We start from the raw sequence: 23217 nt of genomic DNA on the forward strand, positions 1-23217 counted from the left end.
TCATTTTTATTTTCTCCCCCTTAGCCAAAATGATGATGTTTCTGATATTTAAGATTACTAAACCTTAGATCTCCGTGGAATAATTGAATTCAAATCAGTTGAAATGTACCTTGGCAACATCAACAAATCTTAAGTTAAGATAAACTGCCTTCAGTGAAGTTAGGTTTTGGCCGAAAACAAAAACAATTTTTATGTAATTACATAAATGACAATTATTTACAGTGACGATCAAATCCAATAAAAAATTATAAAAATTACTGAACATTAACAAATTTTGACCACTCTCAAAACGGTTTCTACTTTCTATAAACAAAAGTTTGTCTTCAGCAAAACTTTAAGGATTAAAAAAAAAACCCACCATAGTGACAGAAAGGGTTGCCTGAATAACCGAATATAAATATGAGTACCGAATATAAATATGAGTTAAAAAAATTAGATTTTAATCATACTAAGCATTTTTATATAACTTTTCTATATTAAGAGCAATGAACACGTTAGAACAAATAGTTGAATATGTAAATATAATTTGTGGACATATCACGTATACCTTCAAAATACATCTCTCTCTCTCTCTCTCTCTCTCTCTCTCTCTCTCTCTCTGTGGGTGTGTGTGGGAGTGCGTTTGTGGGTGTCTAACACTGTCTTGAAAGTTATAATTAAAATATTACTCATTAGAAATTTGTATTCCTCAACTAACAGAAAAATGCTTAAAGTCATTGCTATTTTTAAATAGAGGAGACATACTAACAAAGACTTTATGTTAATTTAATCGTATTTCGAATGATTCAATTCTTTTCAAAACTCATAAATTTGATACTTCCTATACAAGATGGTGACAGAAGATTTAAATAGGCATCGACATTAATAGCGAGCGTATCTTACAAATGGATTATGAATATGTGCGATCATTTTATGAAAATGTGCAGTCTCATAAAATATGGATTTTGACTAAACATGACAAAAAAAAAAAAAAAAAAAAAAAAAAAAAAAAAAAAAAAATCTGTCATGATGTCTTGAAACCTAAGTATTCTCAAAACTATATTACGTTACTCAAAAATTGTTAAAGTCATTTAAAAAGTGCACAATGTTTTTCAGTGAACTTAATGTTATGAACAACATTAGCCATGCAGATATGTTGAATTCCAATGCTTTTATATTGTTTTTAAATTAAGAATGATTTTAAATTCATTTTAGGAGCTGAAATCGTTCTTGAAATAGATACGGAAATTACACACTGAACTTAAAACACCCGCACGAGAAGAAGTATTACTCTCTTTGTAACTATATGATTGTGTAAAATGTACAGATAAATTAAAGATAAAGCAACTCCGTTTAATTTGGAGAAAAATTAATTATACATTTCAATATTTTGATCAAAATTCATTTTAAAAACTTTAAATACACCTCGATCAGAAATTTTAATAAATTTGAATTTCTTTTTTTCCAGAAGATTTCATTAAAAACTACAGTTTATTCATTTTGCACAACCTTCCACATATAAAGTTCTTAATGAATTTTATTTTGCGGAAACTTGGTCTGTGCCAGTGTGAAAAATGAAATGCAGACATAACAGAAGTCACTGCCGGTGAGTGCCTGTTCATAGAGGGAAAAAACCCAGAGTATGCATATATATATATATATATATATATATATATATATATATATATATATATATATATATATATATATATATATATATATATATATATATATATATATATATATATACAGCAATATACTCTTATCACCTGCATATTGGATGTATATCTCTCAGTTGATTCGATACGTAAGAGCATGCTCTACGTATGAACAATTGCTAAAAACGAGGTAAGTCATTGACAAACAAGTTGATGAGACAAGGATATCAACAGCCTTGTTTAAAGTCATCATTTCGTAAGTTCTATGGTCGATACAATGACCTTGTCAGCAAATACAGTTTATCATTAAGTAATATGCGGACTGACGTTTTTCATACTAATTGTTAGGCCATTATGTACACACTGAATTGTCGACGTATTTTTCCGTTATATCCCGATCTTGACAAGGAGCACACGGCGGGTGTGACAGGTCGGCAGGGGATGCTCACTCCTCCATGGCACCTGATCCCACCTCTGATGTTTTTGGAGGTCCGTGTTTGCTCTGCTCCGGATTTGTATTGTTTTAATGGACTTTGAGCTTGAATACTGGTCGTTTTATCCATATTTCATGAAAAAAAAAAACTTCATCAGTTAAATATGTCTGTACGTTATTCACAAGACAAAATTGGATCCAGTGAGAAAATACGACTTAGAGTTGTACATGTATTATGATGTTAAAGTATCACGAAGGTACATTTAGTAAAAGATATGCCTAGGTCTGCACAAAAAAATCAATGGTTGCCAGTAAATATTGTGTTCATTATGATTAAGTATTAGATCATTTTGAGGCATTCTTTTTGCCTGCGTTACGCTTTGAGAAAACGAGAAAAGATACTGGGCTTTGCATATCAGAGGAAATTATACCCTTAACTCTTTCCTGATACCAATCTGGTTTCTCGAAACAAATACATGTAGTGGTGTATCGGTGTTATCAATGTTTATCGAATTTTATGTAATGGATAGTAAATATCAATGCAGAATGAAATTATTTAATTTTTACAATGGTATTTACAAATATAACACGAGTATCGTTTGGCTATTGTGTATTCGCCATCAACCTTTGTCATTCAATATTCTAATGCTGTTCACCTAAAATAGACCCGTTATAGACTTCATCTATCAGAAAATTTAATCTAAATTATAACTTCAAACAATTTGTTTGATATTTTGTACATGAAGATGTCTGTTTTTATGAAAACTATTTCATTGATGATTTGAATTCTCATCACCTTAAAAACAAGTTCTCTGTAATTATTAGAAGGTAAATTAAACATCTGGATTATTAGTCATAAGCTTATAATCCCTCGTACATCTTGCAAATATTTTTTTAAAAATTTTCTTGTAAAAAATAATGCACCTTTAAATTATTGTAGCTTTTATTTGTAACAAAAATATTAAACAATGTTCAAATTATTCCATAAAAACTGCCTTCAGCACAAAATCTTGACATTTGTATTGCAATTGATATGTGGATGAAAATAAAGCTTTTTCGATCCTGAATCACAGAAGAAGTTACAAAAATTGAAATTACGTAACTCGGATAATAAAATTTCATGTCTCGAATCTCTCAGACATAACGACAAGTAAAGGCGTGGAAAAAGTTAGCATAGACTATCACCCGTGACGACCTCCCTGGCTAAATAACGAGTAAGATGTGTCAATCCCCTGAAAGTACACTTTATGAGCACCGAATTTTCTGCCTTTCATGCAAGTCACCATGCTGCAAACCATTTAATATTCTTTCTTTTTATTGGAAATCTTTCCGTTAAAACTTAAGTACACGTGTACGATGTTCCACTGGAGTACAATTTTAATGTTATTCATGTTACGTTCTAAACATTTATCTTACTTTGAAGTCTTAAAATCAAACTCGTTTTACCGTCTGATGGTTTCAGAAAAGGACACACTAGGATGTTAGTCCTGTGCACAGTGAATCTACAAAATTGTGTTCATTTGTCTTAACATAATATTGCAATATTATCGTAATACTCGTTTAGGACAATTACAAAATCAATACGACAACAACAACATCAAAGGTTTTCATTACAAGACACAATAGCAATGGCTAGATCAGCTACTTACAAACGTGAGTTATATCTGTTAAAACTGTAGATGTGAAAATCAATTTAGAATATTTGCATACATTAACATTAAAAAAACCCACAAACTTTAACATAATCATTCAATTTTATACAAGAAACACATAACGTTTTCAGTGACTATCAGTAATTACGTGAAATTTAACAGGAAAGGCCATCATCAATTTTTTCTGAGAGGTCATAATGTCGCTTTCAGAATTGCATGCACATTTCTAGATCACATTTGACAGCATTTTTCGACAAACTTTTCATATCAGCCTAGATAATCAGCTTGATATGTTACCTTTTTTTAAAGAGAGGTACACCTGCATGTAACATTACAAGTCACCTTTCATCAACGTAATGCTCCATGTCTCCTCGACAAAAAGACGCACGACAAGTAACGTTGAAGCACGGAACAACCTGCTTTACACCTACAGATTACATACGATTGATGCACTGCAATTTATTTTCAGAGAGTACAAAGCAATCAAGTGGTTGATCTTGTGCTCATGGATTGAAAAAGGAGTGTGTCAACGGAGAATCAGATGTACATCTTCATCAAGTGTTATTTTTAAAGTCTTTTTTAAAATATCAAAATGACTGAAAAGACATTTTAGTGTCAGTGCGTCCTTGTTGAAAAAATCAAAATGTTAATGAAAAAAAAAAATAACGAAACAAATAACTGCAAAACGTGCTCCCGTAGACCTCGGTGTAATTTTGTCCTATTCTGGTAAGGTTTCTTGACTGAAATTGAACGAACTTCCTCGCATTCTCCGTCTGCCATGCTTTTGGTGATCCATCGAAAAAATAACTAAGAAATCTGAAATACTTGGTCTAATTTCAGCATTATTGTGCAAACTGCGCATAATCAAATCTTTGGTCATTTCATCAATCTTCACCAAACTTTGCTCGAGATTCAACATAGAGGTAGCGTCAACTCCAAGAATGAACTCCGAAAGCTTCATCGACCTTTGAACCTCGAAAGCTCGAAGGATTAAATTTAACTCAAACATAAATAAGCCAAAGGAGTACACATCATCTTTTGCCGTGTATGTCTCTCCTCTAAGGACGTCCTTAGAGAGGTACACAAACTCCTGAGCTTGAACGTGTTCCTTGTCGAGTGGCAGCATGGCTTTTCTAGGTAGACAAGCCCAGCTAAGTTTTACTTTTCCCTATCAAAAGTAAAAAGACAGTTAAAGAGTACTACGTACTTTAATGTGAGATTACACTTGTATTTTTCAGACACTCTCAATTGCAACATCTCTTTATATTTTAAATTATTTAAAATAAAATCAATTTAAGCAAATCGGGACCAAATTAAGACCAAAAGTTGCAAGTGTTTCTACATGTATTAAATTAGTAGATATAAAAAGCTTGGAAAAGTCGTTTGCATGCAGAATGTAAATTGCCCGGATGTTTGAAGTGATTTTTTTTCAAGAAATTTTATTTACATTCGCGAGTTTCTCCCTTGAAACTGTAACTGTATTAGATGTAAGTTCCATATGAACCATATCTCTTTCATGTAAGTAGATCAATCCCTCAACCACTTCATAAATTATCCTCTTGGCATGCACATCTCTTTCTAAAGGATTGTGCTTAAGGTAATCATTGACAGATGTCAGATGACCGTCATATATAAGGGCTGGAATCGGTGCATCCGAATGTGAAATCCCGAGAAATTCAGCAACATGTTGATTTTGTAAGGACCTGCATTTAAAACAAAATACAACTTCAAAAATGTATGCTTTTGTGTTTAAAGGCAATTCATATTTTTGTGACACAAGATTATTTGATGATCTATAGACCATAGGATATTGGGAGGTAAGCCATGCCAAAGAACGGCGATTTAAAAAATATCATTTTGTCTTTCTTCACCAAGCAAACAAGTTCGTGATCTTAAAGTTTCTGTGCATTGGTACGTAGTTTTATCATTATCTTTAACACTCATGGTATATTTAAAAATGCTAATAAGTTTAGGGAATGTTTACCTCAACCTAGCTATCTCTGAGTGCACTTCAGTCACCCCTGAGCTTGGAAGGTACACACGGATAAAAATACTATGCTGTTCTCCATCCTTATTCATATGGTATCCGTTCTGAAATCCAGTCCAAAGACCACGTTCTAGTTCTTCTCCAGGTTCTTTTACAATTGTTGCAGAGCTGACGGTTCTTGCCACATCAGATGACTTGAAAGATTTATGACCAGTTTTACAGGAGTGATCTTTCACACGAAGCTCATTCACATTGTAATCTGCAACAAAAATGTACCCTATCCCGTATTCTCTCAACTTCTCTCGCAGTTTCTCGAAGTCTGTCATCATCTTAATGTAAGTCTCGCGAGATTCAATGGAATCAGACCGACAGTGGATTATATGATCCAGAGCCTCTTGATTTGCTTTTATGACGGACGGAACTTTCATTTCTAGTATCTGCAGAAATTGACATGGTCTTTCTAACAATGCTTGAATAAAATCAAACAAAATGTCATTTTTTTCGTCCACGCACATCTTCAAAAACCTTTCAGATTTCTTGCGAGCTATCTTAGTCGGATGATCCTTGAATGCCTGCATCTTTCTGCTAACAACCACCGAATCATAGATAATTGATCCGCGAAACTTCATTTTGAAATTACGGGCTATATTCTTGATTGGAGAGATGTATCTTGCAAGGACAGATACATTCAAAGGCATCAATTCTTCCTCCGCGCTTTGTGAGGAAGTAGAAGATAAGTATACATTCATACTACTTAAACTTAGTGTAGACATTCTTCTGAGAGTGAGTTTACTTTTCCTATGACCAAGGGTTGAACGTAAGTCTTCATTATCATTGGAGCTCCTTGATATGCTTATGTCTTGTTCAATCATCCCGATTTGGTTTTCCAGTCCACGAAATTCCTCCTTGACCTCTTGATAAAGTTCATCTTCAAGCCCTTTAACCCAATTTTTCTCTTCATCCCATTCCTTCAGCTCGAGAGAAATTCGATCTGCTGTAATGTCTTCAATTTGTTCTTTGATCTCCTCCCAAGATTCTGATTTTGGTATTTCTGATTCAATCCAATTAGTGATTCGCGATCGTGTTTGGGGTAATTGTAAATATTCGCGATAGTTTTTGCAAATCTCCGTCGCAGTTTCATCTACTTTTGATCTGAGATTGGTCACAATGGAGTTGGAATTGTTTTTCAAAATTTCTAATTTTTGAGATAGTTCTTGAATCTTTTCATTCCCCAGATTTTCATCGCTGTTTACTTGTCTGACTATTGTCTTACTGTGATGAATCCCTCTTGTTAATAATCTGTCTATCCACCTGAAAATGTTTTAAACTTTTGCCATAAATAACGATTTTTTTGACATTCCATAGAACCTAACGAAAGACAAATTTCAGTGTTATACTATGTTTAAAATATTGCATAATTTAGTTTGATTATTACTCAGTGTATAGTAAATTGTATACAGGTTGACCGATTGGTTCCTTCATCTGGCCATATACTGATAAATATAAAAACTGCAGTTGCCACAAGAACTATTTTTGTAATCATTTCTCCACTGCTTAGTAATTATATGTAAATAAAGTTTTATAGCTTATTTGAAGCACTTATTTTTTCCTGCATCGATGAAATAAAAATCTCAACTTAATGATATTAAAATAATACTAGTAATAGCTTAACACATCATATAGTAAAAGTAGAGTACTGAAAGTTATTACGTTTATCTTTCAGATACTGCTATGTTTATGAGCAAAATCAGATATCAATGAATAGTGGGTGAGTTTTTACCCACTGATGAAGTAATTTTAATTTGCAAGAAGTTGGTAAATGTATTTAGTTCCTTTTTAATACTTACTTAAATGTTGAGTGAATTCTTCTTTCCATCGCTTTAGAGTGCAGTTCTTGAATTGCCATCAACAATTTCATATAATCGTCTGTTATAAATTTCCTGCTGACGGAGAGCTCTCTATTTGCTTTCTTTGCAGAAAATCGCAAAACTTGTGACCGTGAGAGATTTGTCCAGTATTTATGGAGACGTGAGCATGCGTAGTCAAACACCTTTGGCTGTTCTTCTTTGTTTACAAGATCCCAAAGGTTGCAAATGAAGATGGCACAACTGGGATCAAACGGCAAGCCTGACTGGTTTGAGATCTTTTTCTGATTTTCCAAAATAAGGCGTAAGAGAGCACCCAGCTTTTGAAACAAATACATGTTAAATTTCAATTGCTTTGGAAAACATCATTTGATTTATTGTGAACTCATATATGTTAAGAAACTTTTTTTCACTTTGATTTTTGTTTTCAAAAATAAAACCGATTTACCAATCATATTTTGCAGTATGAACATCAATGAACATAATAAAAGTTACCTTATCCTCATCAACACCTCCTGCGCTGTCTGATTTGATGAGGTAAATAAATCCCATAATTTCATTGGTGGAAACAAAGTTTCCAATCACAGAATCCATAACCTCACTTTCACCGATGCCTGGAGAATCCACAATTACTAATCCGCACTACAGAGAAGATAATATTTGGAATAGAAAAAAAGCTAAATTTGTTGCAAAAATATTAGTCTTAGATATCAGTATAACTTTGTCTTTCAATGAAAATAAGAAAGTAAAGGAAACAGTATTATAATAATTTAATCTGTATATAAGTTTCATGGAAAAATTGTACACAAACCCGAAGAATATTTGCTGATATATACACTTGAACCTCTTTGACATCAGAACAACGTTCTCGATTATCTATGTCCTTCTCAAACAAAATCCCTTTAAGTATCTCACGGAGTGATTTAACGTCACAATTTCTTATGACGTAATCTTCTTTATCGCCATTGTAAATTATGCGAGCACCATTTTTTTCTGCATAGGAAATTCGGGTTATAACAGAACTACATGGAAGGGAATGGGTAGGTAGTAAATTTTCTTCTAACAAAAGGTTTAGCACTGTGGACTTTCCAGCTCCGGTCTCACCTTGAAAATTTGATGTGAAAAGATTTGATTATTTATTTAATTACTGATAATACTGAGATATGGTATTTTTAAGGACGATGATGTTATCATGCTTTTCTGAGATAGGTGTATGACTCGCAAAAATTGCATGCTGATCTGAAAAATGTAGGAATATTGAAATCAACATCAATATGACATTCTTAGAGTGGAATAAGTTTTCTCAATCGACAAATATAGCCAAAACGTTCAACATATACGATAATAATAATAAAGATTTCAACATTGTTAGTTTTTCATTTGGTTCATGAAGAAACATCATATTTACCGGAAACCACCACCACGCATTCTCCTTTCTCAACCAATCGTTTTCTCTTTTGTATATCCTCGCTGAGGTCATTAATTATGCCCTCAGTCTTAAGAAACCTTTCTATTGCTTGCGTTCCTTTATTTCCTGTTCCATCGGCAGTTTCTTTGTGATTTTGGAATGTATCCTGACAAATGTTTAGCATTTCAACCAATCTGTTTCGCTTCTGTAAATTTTCCCTTTGGACTCCTTGCATTGCTTTTTCAATCTAATATGGAGATGTAAATTTAAGACCTTACAGTTGCTGTACTTAGCAAAAAAGTATGTGCCTGCAAATGTCCTAAGAAAAAAAGTATAATTTTCTATAGAGGTTCTTGATAGCCATATCGTAATACTATTGAAATACATGTATATATGATATATAAAAAGATAAATTCGTAGATTGATGTTAAATCCAGATCATATGGAGCTAAAAGATGAGCTGCCTTCTTTTGACCGTACAGAAAATATCCTTTGCAAAATAATGTTATATTGGTGACCTTTTCTGATTACGTTTGGGTGTGTGTCAACAACTTGGATACCCAATACATGTATTTATTTAAAAAAAAAGGAATATAACAGAACAAAGAAGCAGGTAGACAGACAAAACAATATGCCCCAGATCCTAGATCGAATAAGCCTCAAAACATCTAGAAATAACAGATGAAATATCTAAGGTCTTTAAATGCTAGACGGCGGCATGCAGTGATACCGAAATTAAAGACTATGCAAATTTGTGTTCAGAATTTTAAATTTCTGGCCTATAATCAAAGTGTTTCATGTTAAAGTATTATGCAATGTAAAAGACAATGTTGTAATTAATGGTGACTGATTTCGCAATTACTTATTTAAAACCGCTTCGGCAGAAAATTTTGTATTGATTAGCACCATGGTTTAAAGTGACTTTACCGATCTTTATTGAAGCAAGCTTGTATTTCAGTCGGCCTTGAAACTACTGAATAATAAAAATCAAATGAAGGTTCTTCAAGCTTGAATGATTATTGCTCTGTCAGCTCTTCTACCGGGAAGAATGAAATTTGAAGAAAGCATTGTAAAATAAGAAGGATTTGGATTAAAATTTTTCCACCCACATAGGAATTTTACATACTAGAACTTGCATTAAATTGTTTTCTAACAAAAACTGCTATTAGCTAAGGATGGTTTTTTGTCATAAGATATGAATAGAAATTCCACAGGATCGAGTGAACAGCAGATATGTAATTATAGAGTACACGTAAACCTCAAAAAGTAAGGGAATTCCCCTTGTTGGATAAAGATCATGACTTAGCAACAATCAGCGACTAACTGGTGATTGACACTTTAAAAAAAAACCAAAACTTTCACTGCAAGAATTGGCATAAATTCAAATCGTTATTTGCAAAAAACCAGAAAGTAAATTTAAGACTGTTAATCAAACAAATAAGATATCGTTTTACCAATGACTGTGTATTGAACTCTTAATGATTTCATTAATCATAAACAGAAAATATTAGATTCAAAAGTAAGGATCGTTTCCATATTCATTACATGCACTATAGTATATAATTTAATATATCTTCGAATTGAGATTTTCTTATTAAGCTTTAACTAAGCAGTATGAAATTAATTTCTTTATATGGACCCAAAATATCACATTCACAGATAGATAGTTTATGATTGGCTGAAAATTATTTTGTATCTTTAATTTATATTTCACCATTTGTTTGAAGTCACCATATTCATCCATTCGTAGTGCCATTAACAGTCTCTCCCTTATTTCTTCTATGGTGACTAAGCCAGCTAGATCCACGCCTAATAGATCTCCCAAATCGAATAATGTATCCAGGTCATCTGCATTCTTGACGTCATCTTCACTGACATTAAATACGTCATCATTATCTGTCATCGTGTTATTTGTGTCGTTCCTGCAATTGAAAGTAGTTCTTCAAAGAAGGTGTTCGTTTTGTCTATTATTAATTTCCATTCTGATTTTGAAAATTATTTTACGATAATTATCATGTAATTATTTTCGATTTCAGATTAAAAAAATTATAAACGACATTACTGGCACTAATTTCATCAGAGTTTTTTTTTAAATCAAACTAAGCATATGTTCGATTTTTTCATCTATGATATTTACTAAAGAACGAATAACTCAGGATTTTCTTTACAACCAAAATTGAGATCATACTGTTTAGAACAAGATTCACTTTCACATTTTTTCATCCAACTCTCTGATTTTTAGGTTCAAAGAAAGGGTCTGAAACATTTTGAAAATATTTCTTATTTCTTTTTGAAGTAAGGGTTTATTTCAAGAATATTTCGAAAATATTTCTATTGATTCAAAATTACCTACAAAAATAATGATAAAGCTGTCAAAATCAAATTTTAGCTTTACAAACGAGTTATTCTACACTCGCCCCGAGGAGTAACATACCTGATTTCATAAAGTGCTGTGAAACATCCGAGTGTCTCAATTAATTGTCTTTTGTCTGATTTAAAGGACAGTTGCAAAATTTTACCCAATGAACCAACATGAACGAATCTTTTTGACAATCGATATAATCAGACCTTTCTCGTTTTTTGTACCAATGGAGCGAATCTTTCTGACAATATATTCTCCTTTTTGTCGCACATTGTGATCTTTAGTGCATGGTAGCGTAAATCTTCAACCAGGCAATATTTCATGTAAAGAAAATAAGTAGCATTAAATGTTTAAGAAACCATTATGTTTTTTAGTATATGCGAATAGTTTGATTTCATTGCTGATCATTTAAAACACATCTTTATACATTAAATTTTTGTCCGTATAATTTGTTGCAAAACAAATTATGGGAAAGGAAATTGTATTTTTGATATGATGCAATAAATAGAGAATATTCAATGTTTTGTATAGCTGGATATGGAACTTATTTCACGAGTGGGACAGGTTATATATATATATATATATATATATATATATATATATATATATATATATATATATATATATATATATATATATATATATATATATATATATATATATATATATTCATGAGTGCGAAGCATATATCAAATAATCCTGTCTCATGAGTGAAATAAATTTTATATCCATCTAAAACATTAAATTTACTGTATATTACGTTTTTCTTTGATTTTCCCTTTACCTCTATCTTTTCATAGCTGTCTGATAGGCTGTGACGTCATAGTTGAGCGTTGAGACGTCACGGCTTAGCAATTTAGTGAGATTGAAAACATTGAAAACATTGATATTAACAACATATTTGGAGAATATATTGAGTCTCTTCGTCTTATTACAAGCCAGGGTTTTTATTATTATTATTATTATTATTATTATTATTATTATTTTTACATTCTTCATGAAGGGAAGGAAAGAGATAAGTTTTGTTTAAATTCAGATATTGCTCACACTCTGACAGAATATCACTTTGATATTCTTTCACACTGTGACAGAATATCATTTTTATTCAATAAATAGATTTCATTTTTTCATTGTTGAAAATAAAAAAAAAATTACAGTTCAAAAATAAAAAAAAATATTTTGCCTATAAATATTGTAAATCCGCATAAATATAAATAAAGTGCAATATCTTTTGGCAAACTAGTTTTTTTAAAACCCTTTTATTCGTTAGATTTATCCCCAAGAAATTTAGAATTTTCCGAAGGATCGATCTCCTAAACAGTGGCGATACAGAAAAACTTGTAATCCAAAAGTTATTTCTTTTTAAGTAGTTTGTTGCAGATTTATAATATTTATAGCTAAATAAAAAGAGGATATTCAATGTTTTGTATAGTTGGATATGGAATTTATTTCAGGACAGGATTTTTTTTTTTTTGATATTTTCACAAGTATATAAAAATTCCATATCCAACTACAAAATATGAATTTTCTGTTAATGACATTTTTCTTTTATTTTCTCTTTGCCTGTGTCTTTCTGTAACACAGCACTCTATATACATAGAGGGTGGGTCGTTAATGTGGGTAGCACGTGACCTGTGTGTACATATTGGTAGCACAGTGTCAAAGGCTATGACGTCAGAGTTGATCGGTTGAGATAGCGAATGTGAGATTGAAAACCTTTTAAACACTGATTTCAGCAGCATATTTTGAGAATCTTTAAAAATTGTAGTCTCTGTCAGGATGGTTAATTTACGCTTTCTATTTTATAATATGGAGTTTTGCTACACCTCTGATATTCTGTCATACTATGACAGAATATCACTTTGATATCCTTTCACAAGTACTCTGAAGTTGATCTTAAGAGATGCTTGAGTTTCTGATTGACTTCCAACAATCTGTTCGAATTTCAATGGATACCAATTGCGCCCCGTTATTAGTAAACCTATTTTGGTATTCATATGAAGCAGCATTTATTCAAAATCTTATACATGAGAAAAAGAAATCTCTTGCTGTGGCCTTCAACTAGACATTTAGATATATCGACGACGTACTGTCAATTAACAATATTTATTTCCATTCATATGTCAACACGATATGTCCCAGTGAGCTTGAAATAAAAGATACCACAGAGCTTGACACATCTGTTTCATATTTGGATATTTTAATAAAAAAGACGCTAATGGTAATCTAACAACAAAGCTTTATGATAAACGTGATGACTACTTTTCAATCGTCAACTTCCCTTACGTATGCAGCAATATACTATTACCACCTGCATATGGGGTGTATGTCTCTCAGTTGATTCGATACGCAAGAGCATGCTCTACGTATGAACGATTTCTAAAACGAGGTAAGTTATTGACAAACAAGTTGATGAAACAAGAATACCTACAGTCTCGTTTAAAGCCATCATTTTGTTAGTTCTATGGCCGATACAATATTTATCAATCTATCAGTCTATCAATGAGTCATATGCTGACATTTTTCAGACTAATGTTAGACCATGGATTGTCGAGGGATTTTCCCGTTATTTCCCGATCCTGAAAAGGAGTACATGGCGAGTGTGACAGGTCGGCCGGGGATGCTCACTCCTCCATGGTACCTGATCACACTTCTGATGTTTTTGGAGGGTCTCCTTTGCTCTGCTCCCGATTTGTATTGTTATAAAGGACTTTTAGCTTGAATACTGTTCGTTATCTCAATATTTCATTTTATTCAATTAATAAATTACAGTATTTCACTGTTGAAAATGTAATAAAAAAAATCTGCCTTTTTTTGCACTGTAAATTTTTATATCCCAGTTAGGAAAATATATCACAAACGGACTATGATATCCAATTTGGGAGATTGGCCCTAACCCGTTAGACTGTCCTATTAGGTTTTTCGGACTTGTTTTCTACACACTTGCAGATTTTCGGTATGTGTCTACCTTAATGAGTTACAGATAAAGTTTAATGTCGTTTTGCTTCAACAGTTCGATGACTTTCGACAAATTACGACTTTTTAAAAATTCTTAAAGGGAAACCAAAGTGAACAAGTGTGGGTTGAGGCCAGCACTGCTTATCAAAATATTCTCAAAATATGTTTAAATTTAAAATATTAAATTTGCGCAGAAGTCCTGTTTGCTAAGAACTAAATATTTAGTTTTGACAAGGAATCTTATAACAATCTATGGGAATCCTTCTATAGCCTTTGTTTTTATACAAAAATTGGAATGTTCACTTGAAACAAGGTCACTGAAAAACACATCAATCAACTGTAAACATTGCCACGGTGTTTAGAGATAAATAGCACGTAAGAGTATATATCTGTTCTTGAGGTGACAGACCGAACATAGTAGGAAAACTGTGTTATTGTGTCTTATTCTTTTAATAATCTTTTATTTTTGAAAACAACAATTGAATTCAATAAAATATGAAAGTATTTTAACAGAATAATGAATAATATAGTTTGTAAGAAATAAGTACTGATACAGAAAACACATACACAAATATGCTCAAGATAGAGGCATCACTGAAGATATATACATGTACATATAGTATTTTTCTTTCCTTGTTTCAGAATAAGGTAATATTTTCATCAAGAAAAACTTTTTGTGAATAGAAATTAAGACCTTTGTGTTACAGTATTTCACATTAAATAGATTCTTCATTTGTAACCTCTTTTGAATATTTACCATGATGAAAAAAACATGATAATAATGTGAGTCTCATATTCGTTACAAGTACATTTTAGAAATTAAACGATTCGAATTCAGATCTATTGCTTTGTGAAAGTCCAGTGATTATAATCCACATCCAATCAAAATGAGCAAAACTATATAATTACAAACATGTAAAAACTTCCTTAAAAAGCTATATAGAAAAGTTATATGAAATATTGAATACCATAATTATATAATTAAATATCGAAAATAAGTGAGACACTTTATTCTTAGGAAAACACAGAAAAAATCCCCACACAATTTAAATTGCAAACTGAACTGAATACTTAGTCTGTCTAAGAAACACTGTATTCGGTACGACCATCTGTATAAAATGATAGTGATAGTCGTTTCCTGAAATAGCATAATATTCATGACTATTAGGACAATTTGAGATAGAGCTACTCATCTACGGTATATCACATTTTGTTTCTGAGGTACAGGCTTCGACTCTTCATCTACTCTCTGTAAGATATCAACAATCGGAAACTTTACGTTCAGAAACTCTCCCACGCGAGGACGGTCGTCTGCTTTCCCAATACACTTTGTCACCAATGCGCTGATGTCCTCTGACTGGCCTTGTAAAACTTCATCCACCACCAACATTTCTCGCGGCTTCACTCCCCTTGCAAATTGGTCTAGGGACCATTCGCGATACTCTTTGTAGGGTTTCTTTCTGAAAATTAGCTCAAAAGCTAGAAGTCCAGCGGCATACGAATCATCACATGCAAGGTACGTTTCACCATTAAGCACTTCCGGGGAAAGGAACACGAAGTGCGACACTTGAATGGATTCGCGTTCCATTGGAAGGATGGCCTTACGTGGAAGACATGCCCCTGTTAGTTTTACCATTCCTGTTGCTTGTTCAACCTTTTGAAAAGGAAATGTATGAAGAGTTAAGTTGTAAAATCTAAATCATTTCAGCGAGTGTTTCCGAGAGTCAACTGTGCTTTGTGCCTATTAATTAAAATTATACACGAGAGAAAAGTTGAGTACATGTAAATCATACATACCGTAACAGTGTGCGTGTTTAGCTCCATATGGACTAAATTTCGTCGATGAAGATATTCTAATCCTTTTACAGTTTCTTGAAAGATTTTCACCCTTTCTTTGGCTGTATCTTTACTTTTGCTTTTAAAATACTCATGAATTGTCTTCATTCGATCCTTGTAGATGAGTGTTGGAAATCCAGCATTTACTCGATGAAGACCAAGAAATTCAGCAACATGATTGTGCTTCAAAAACCTGTTTTGAAGTTCAAAAGTTAAATTTTTCATCAATTACATATACCATGATTAAACACATAACCGAAAGAAAATTGAAAATTTGAAATGTGCTTTATTAATACCTGAGTTTGGAAACTTCAGCTGTTATGTTGGTCACTCCAGATGACATCATATAAATTCTGATAAACACTCGAATTTCCTCTGCACTTTTCTCTTTTCGAATGCTCCCATTCTGTAGAATTGTCCACAGAGCCCTCGTTTCGCCTGTCTGGGAAGTGTTACTGTCTTTAGAGCTGTTGTCTATAAAATTTGAAATGCGGATAGACTTTTCTCCAGTACTGTTACCACTGTTAGAAATCCGTATATCTGCATTTCGAAAATCATCGACAAAGATTTCTCCTTCACCGTACTCAGTGAGTTGATGTTTTAGATCTTCTAAGCCAGTCATCATCTCTTCATATAATTCCCTCGAAACTTTTGTATCCCTCCTACATCGCAATATATGCATCATGACCTTTCTATCAGACTCAATAATAGCAGGGATTTTACATTGGATGTCAGCAAGTTTGTCTCTGCTCTGAACTAGCAACGCCTCGACAAAGTTACGAAGGAAATTATTTCCATAACTCGTATTTAATAAGTAGTTGTAATAACGTTCCGATTTTTGTCGAGCAACTTTTGTTCGATTTTTCTCATAATCACATAAACGATTTTTGTTGCCGACAATATTTTGCATGGCATTTCCGAGCGGAGAGAGAATTTGAGCGATGAATGGTACTGTTAAATGGTTTTCTGTGTCCTCTGTGTATACCATGACACTATGCAAAGTTGATCGACGAGAAGGACCGCTTAGAGATTGTCGTTTACGCAGAGTCCCAAACTGAGACTGTGCTGTATCATCACTGGTGATAGATCTCGTGTCTGAGTTCAAATCATCATCTACATCAGCCAATTCTTCTTGTAATAAATTCAACTTGAGGTGGATCTCAGTCATAATTGTTCTTTCGATTTCTCGGATGTGGCCTTGTTCCTCCTCCCATCTAACAAGCTCTTTTGATATCCTCTGAGAAGTCCTCTCGTAAATTTCCATTTTGATTTCTGTCCAAGTCGGAAACTCGTTTGGGCTAGGTGTTTCGGCCAATGTCCAGTTGACGATTTGAGTTTTTGAAGCTAACGTCATCAAATGCTCCCGGAATGACTGGTATATTTCTTCACAAGCGTTGTCAATTTTTTTAGTTAGCGTCTGCAAAACTTCTTCTGCATGGAGCCCTATCCTATTTAACTTGACTTCTATCTCTGATAACTTTTTCTGAAGGTCTTCCTCTGAAGTATCAAGTCGACAAACAAAAGTCTTAAGGTGATGAGTCATTCTCTTCAAGATGGTTTCCATCCACCTAGAATAAACATTTGACAACCTTATGATATAAAAATACAGTTTTGTTGAAAAATTGGATTCATTTCACTTGAAAACAAATAATCGTATATAAATTATGCTCATGAATAAAAAATATGTCAACATAATTACTTGTAGGTTGATGTTATTCTTTTATCTAGAGCGGAATTATAAAGTTCAAGTATTCCACCCCACAATGCTTTGTAATCAGAAGTAATGTAATTTTCATTCTGGTCCAATTCCCTCATTGCCTCCCTTGCTGAGAACTTAATAACCTGGTCAGGTTGTAGGCCAGGCCAATATTTTTCGAGACGGGACACGATGTACTGAAAGACTTCATCTCTCTCATCTTTTTTCACATTGTCCCAGTGATTACACACAAAGAGAGCAAGTCGAGGGTCAAAGTTCAAGCCATATCCATCCTTCTTCTCTTTCTGTGATGACAGAATCATTTTCAGCAATTCCCCTATCTGTCAAAATTATGTGGATTCTGATAAGAGAGGGTCATGGGAATATGTTTTAAATCGTTAAGTTTCTACAATCTACACTTATTGGATAGATTGTAGAGCTAGTAGCCGCATAATATGTTGTTTTTTTTTGTTTTTTTTTTTTGCTAAAATACGTGTCATTAAAAATGTATCAATACAATACACACCCTATCTTCATCAACCCTTTGTCCACTATCTGACTTGATGAGGTAGATGAATCCATTGATTTGGTTGGACTCCACAAAGTGTTTGATGACGCTGTCCATCTGTGGATTCTCCCCAATACCCGGAGAGTCAACCAAAACGAGGCCATTCTGCGGAAACAAAGGTCAAGGTTAGCTTGTTTTCTAGTTTTAATTCTCTTCGAAATCTGAATAAAACAAATATCTCGACTGAATAAGTTCTATGAGTTACCTGCAATCTTTCATTTGGTAGTTTCAAATGAACCTCTGAAACAGCATCCGCATCCATGCATTTTGCATCCATATTCTCTCGCTTATCAAGGTCCCTTTCAAACACCAATTCTTCAATTTGTTTTTCAACAGATTTGTCCGGATTTATAGTAATGTCTTTCGCTTTGCCACTCTCATACAAAATATGGGCGGTCAATTGTTCCCCATATGATATCCTAGTTATAACTGATGTGCACGAAATGGCCTTGACCGTCAAAAGATCCTTGCGTCCTAGTAACAAGTTCAGAAGATTCGTTTTACCCGCATTAGTTTCACCTGAAATAGAATTCAGATATGGAATAAGCCCGTGTTTAATGCAAATATGCTATTACAATTAAGCATTGATGCATTATTTTTAGAGACATTTGGTTGGAAGATAGAAAATATTGTTGGTCTTGAAAACAAGAAATATTACCGGCTACAACAACAACACAGTGTCCATGAGTTATGTGTTGAATTTTTAATCTGAGATCTTCCTCGAGGTCCTTTGTAATACCCTCTGTCTCAAGAAGAGATTCAAGAGTTGTCTTTCCTTCAATCCGTTCTTTGCCAGTAGTGGACATTCTATGAAAACTCTTGTTTGTTCGGATGAATTTGTCTAGAAGTTCCCGTAACTTTTTCCTTCTGTTTATGTCGTCACATTGCTTTTCTATGAGTAGCTTGCGAATCTTAATATAGTAAAAAAATGCAAGTAATATTTTAGATAAATAAATAAAAATGATAGAGAAGTTGAAATGATATTAAGCAAATAAATAAGAAGATAGTGCATTGAACATTAATTCATTAACATAAAACAAATTCTAGCAGTGAAATATGATCATCAATGAAAGTTTTAATTATCAGTGTTTTTGTCATTATTTTTTGTCATTATTTCAATTATAATGAGGCGGTCAACAACTACAGTGAAGATTTGTATCATAAACCTTAAGCATTCTAGATCTTTTGTACTGAGTTAAAGATCTCTTTCTTGAAGGTCATTGGAATTTTTCAGTGTTTTTTCTTCAGTTACTTGATGTTTTAATTCGCAATGTATGAGAATTACTAAAACAAAATTTCTAGGAGAAAAATCCAGCAGAGTTTAAGTAAATGAGTGTAGATTTAAATTTTCAACAAAATATCTAATCTATATTGATGTGAAATTTTCTAAGTAAGAAAACGTTTTAGAGAAATTTACTTAAAAAAAAACGGAACAGTCTGAATAACGAATAACATACTAAGTCACTTGCAGGCTGTTTTGTATTGTATGCACTCCTAAATAAATCTTTTTATTTGGCACCTTAAAAAGTATTGTGGTTGTCTTAATGTTTAAAAATAGATCGTGGCTCTAATTGGACGATGGTTCAACAAAAGCAGGTACCCGGAAGAAAAAAATAGTCTTTGAAATTCTAAAGAGTCTCTGCGGGAGATATTAAATAACTCGTGTCAGTTGCTAGTTAATTCTCCTGATAATATGGTTCGCAATTACATTGCAATATACGAATAAGCATGAATTCAAAACATGCACCATCAACCATTTCTTTAAAGATTTCATTTTTTCCCTTTTTTATTTCTTACATTCTGCTTTTGAATGTCTCCTTTTTTGTTTTCGTTTTTGTTTTTTTTCTTCACTTTTTGACAACTGGTAGGGAACTTGTAATGAAAATGCTTTGAAATCAACCAAAAATCGATTGGCTACCTATAGGATAAATGCAGGTAATAAATTATTAATAAGAGAGAAAAACTATTGCAAAAATGTGTGTTTATTGTACATAACCACTAAATAAAGATATAATGGTCAAGTTTTTTTTAAAGGAGAAACATTAATATAACCTGTTCATTGGAACATTTTACATGGTTAAAAGGAGCAAATGAAAGAAATGAAATAAAAAGCTAACGCTCATCGAGTTTATTTTAGAAAATATTTAGAAAAAAAAGATGTTGATTAAAAAAAAATTACATAGAGTACGCCACAACAATTTTGCACATGCTTAACTTGCAAAGCCATTGCTTCTTTTTTTTTTCTATGTACGACTGCGTTTTGTTTGAGGGGGGTTGGGCTTGGGTGTGAACAGCTGGTTAAATGATATTTAACTCATGTTTTATTGTAAATATCTCTTTCTCCCTCCCTCCCTGTCTTGATTAACGATGTGTTTTCGTCTCACATGTACAAAGTTTTTTTTTTGTTTTTTGTTGTTTTTTTTTTACGGAGGGCTTGTCTTTAATCCTTTTTGCTTACTGTGGAATTCTTGGCAATTTTAATATTCATGTGACAGTGTACATGATGTAATTTCTCTGCCAATGTTAAAGGCTGCGTAGTTTCGTACTCCAGTCTATTCTTTAGATATTGAATCAGTTTACAGGATTAAGTTTCCAATTCTCCTTTTCTAACCAAAGCGAAAAACCAGAAGGGAAATTCAATGTAAATTATATTTTAGAGAGTTGCTAAAATCTGCGTAGTTTTATAATCCAGCTATTCTTTGATTTCTGAAATCATATATACACATGAATATATTTACAGGATTGAATTTCCGAAAATTCCCATTTTCGTTTTCTATCCAGAAATAGACTGAAAATTCAATGTATATTCCCCATAAATTACATAACTTTATTTATACACCTAAAACAAAAGACTGAAAAAAAGGGTTACCCTGTTCTTTAGAATGTGGTCGATTTAGGTCGTCTGCATGCTGAATAGTTTATAATTGTATGAATTAAAGATAGTTTTAATCAAGTAATCATCTACAAAAACATATCCCATAGGCCTAAAAAACGCCAAAAAAAAAAATATTAACTACAAGAACAAAAACTAAAATACAAAAAATTAATGCAACTCAAAACATGAATGTTTTTAATTGAAATTCAAATTCCAAACACTGAAATGAACCAGAATAATAATATGTTATCAGACCACAATGTAGCAGCCACCTAAAAATATAAAATCCACAGTACAAAACCCGAATACAGCAGATCTACATCCACCGATTTTTTTTATTAGTCGACAAATATGTACAAATTTAAAATTTATTCATTATTGGATGATATCACTAACTATAATAACTGATAGAATTCATCTCAGCATATTGCATAATTCGTTGTTATCGAGGTATTTTATACAATTATGTCAACTGCGGAAACACAGTTTTAAAACAGTTTATTTAAGCATTGAATTCTTATTTGTGGATGCCGTGGGTCGTATAACAACACCTTGCCGTGCCGACAAATAGAATACCGCGCGTTAACGGCATTAGACAGTGATAGGCATTATCATTATGTACAATAAAAAGTAAAGAAAACTATGAAATAACATTTCGAGATAAAAAACTCCAAATGCATTGACAAAATCATGCTACATAGTTTATGTCTTAAAAAAATTTCTCCTACGTTTATCTCTACATACTGATATAAAATGATTTAAAACGATCATTATATATATATATATATATATATATATATATATATATATATATATATATATATATATATATATATATATATATATATATATATATATATATATATATATTATAGTGTATATGTGTGAGTTTCCATTTTCCTTACTACACGAAAACTCTTTAAAAAGCCAATTATCCTTCTTTAAAGGAAACCTCGATAAAGAATATGTTTGAGAAAAGGAATGTCAATCAACAATACATGTATTTCCATGCCCCCCCCCTTCACACACACACACACACCCTCCCTCGCACACAACACCATAATTCTTGTTTTTTCATATTTGGTTGTATTTCATTTTGGCGGATTTTTTAGAATGTCATTTCTTTCATTTGGAATTTTCTTCTTTCATCTTGCCGAAATATTCAGCAGGTAATGAAATAATACACAATTGCATAAAGCACCTAGAGTAATGTTCCTCCCTTCAACGTCTGAAATAATTGTTACTTTATGAAGGAGGGCACTTTCTTATGTGTCAACTTGTCTAGGCGTGTTGATATAGAATGAGTACGAGCATCTTTGACAAGCTACAATTTAACATTCTTGTGGATATCATGGAAGGAATCAGCCCAAATGAAAGCATAATCCGCCAAAATTAAAAGAACAAGCTTTTTTCTTGCAAAGTAAAAATATGGTTAAAAGAATTTTTTCACAACTGCTACTTAATGCAATAATTAGGTGTGATTATAAAAAATATTATAAATACCGTTTGAATTGGATTTTCCTGCGAATCCAGATAATCCAGATGCATGCAGATCCTATTCTGCATTTCTTCCACATCATTAAGTCCAGACATATCAACTCCAAGATCATCAGCATAGTCCATAACACTGTCCAAGTCAGCTGTAGGACTAAGAACCAAGTCTTTTGTTATACACGGCTCGCTTCCTCTTCTAGTGACCATCCATTCGTTGCGCGACCCGTCCATTCTGGAATACGGCGGTGAATGCGCCATATTTCCTCTTGAAAAGTACAACTTCAAGTTTACAACTAAGCAAAACCATATATACAATGCCTTTTATTTAAACTGCACACTGCGTGCGCAGACTTCGGAGTTTCGGGTATTTTTCTGTTTCTGAATAGGACTATTTTTAAATCGCTGGTAATGTGCATGCAGGAAGACTATTTCCTTGAACCGGGAAG

The 23217-nt window shown here is 32.7% G+C and overlaps 2 protein-coding genes across 2 annotated transcripts; both read right to left on the bottom strand.

The window, feature by feature from the left end:
* Positions 1-4440: 4440 nt before the first annotated feature.
* On the bottom strand, positions 4441-8211 carry LOC133195273 (uncharacterized). The gene is made up of 5 exons (XM_061331127.1): positions 8070-8211; positions 7557-7894; positions 5707-7020; positions 5170-5425; positions 4441-4890 (listed from the first exon to the last, which is right to left on the bottom strand). Exons 1-5 carry the CDS (start codon positions 8166-8168, stop codon positions 4441-4443), a joined length of 2457 nt encoding a protein of 818 aa, XP_061187111.1. The 5' UTR covers positions 8169-8211.
* Positions 8212-14816: 6605 nt separating this feature from the next.
* Positions 14817-22997, bottom strand: LOC133195894 (uncharacterized). The gene is made up of 8 exons (XM_061331871.1): positions 22781-22997; positions 19061-19313; positions 18608-18921; positions 18361-18507; positions 17838-18175; positions 16435-17706; positions 16100-16331; positions 14817-15956 (listed from the first exon to the last, which is right to left on the bottom strand). Exons 1-8 carry the CDS (start codon positions 22976-22978, stop codon positions 15492-15494), a joined length of 3219 nt encoding a protein of 1072 aa, XP_061187855.1. The 5' UTR covers positions 22979-22997; the 3' UTR covers positions 14817-15491.
* Positions 22998-23217: the final 220 nt, after the last annotated feature.

This window comes from Saccostrea echinata, unplaced genomic scaffold (genome assembly GCF_033153115.1).
Source record: "Saccostrea echinata isolate AGI-Se365-2 ecotype Australia unplaced genomic scaffold, CSIRO_AGI_Sech_v1 ptg000029l, whole genome shotgun sequence".
Taxonomy (NCBI): domain Eukaryota; kingdom Metazoa; phylum Mollusca; class Bivalvia; order Ostreida; family Ostreidae; genus Saccostrea; species Saccostrea echinata.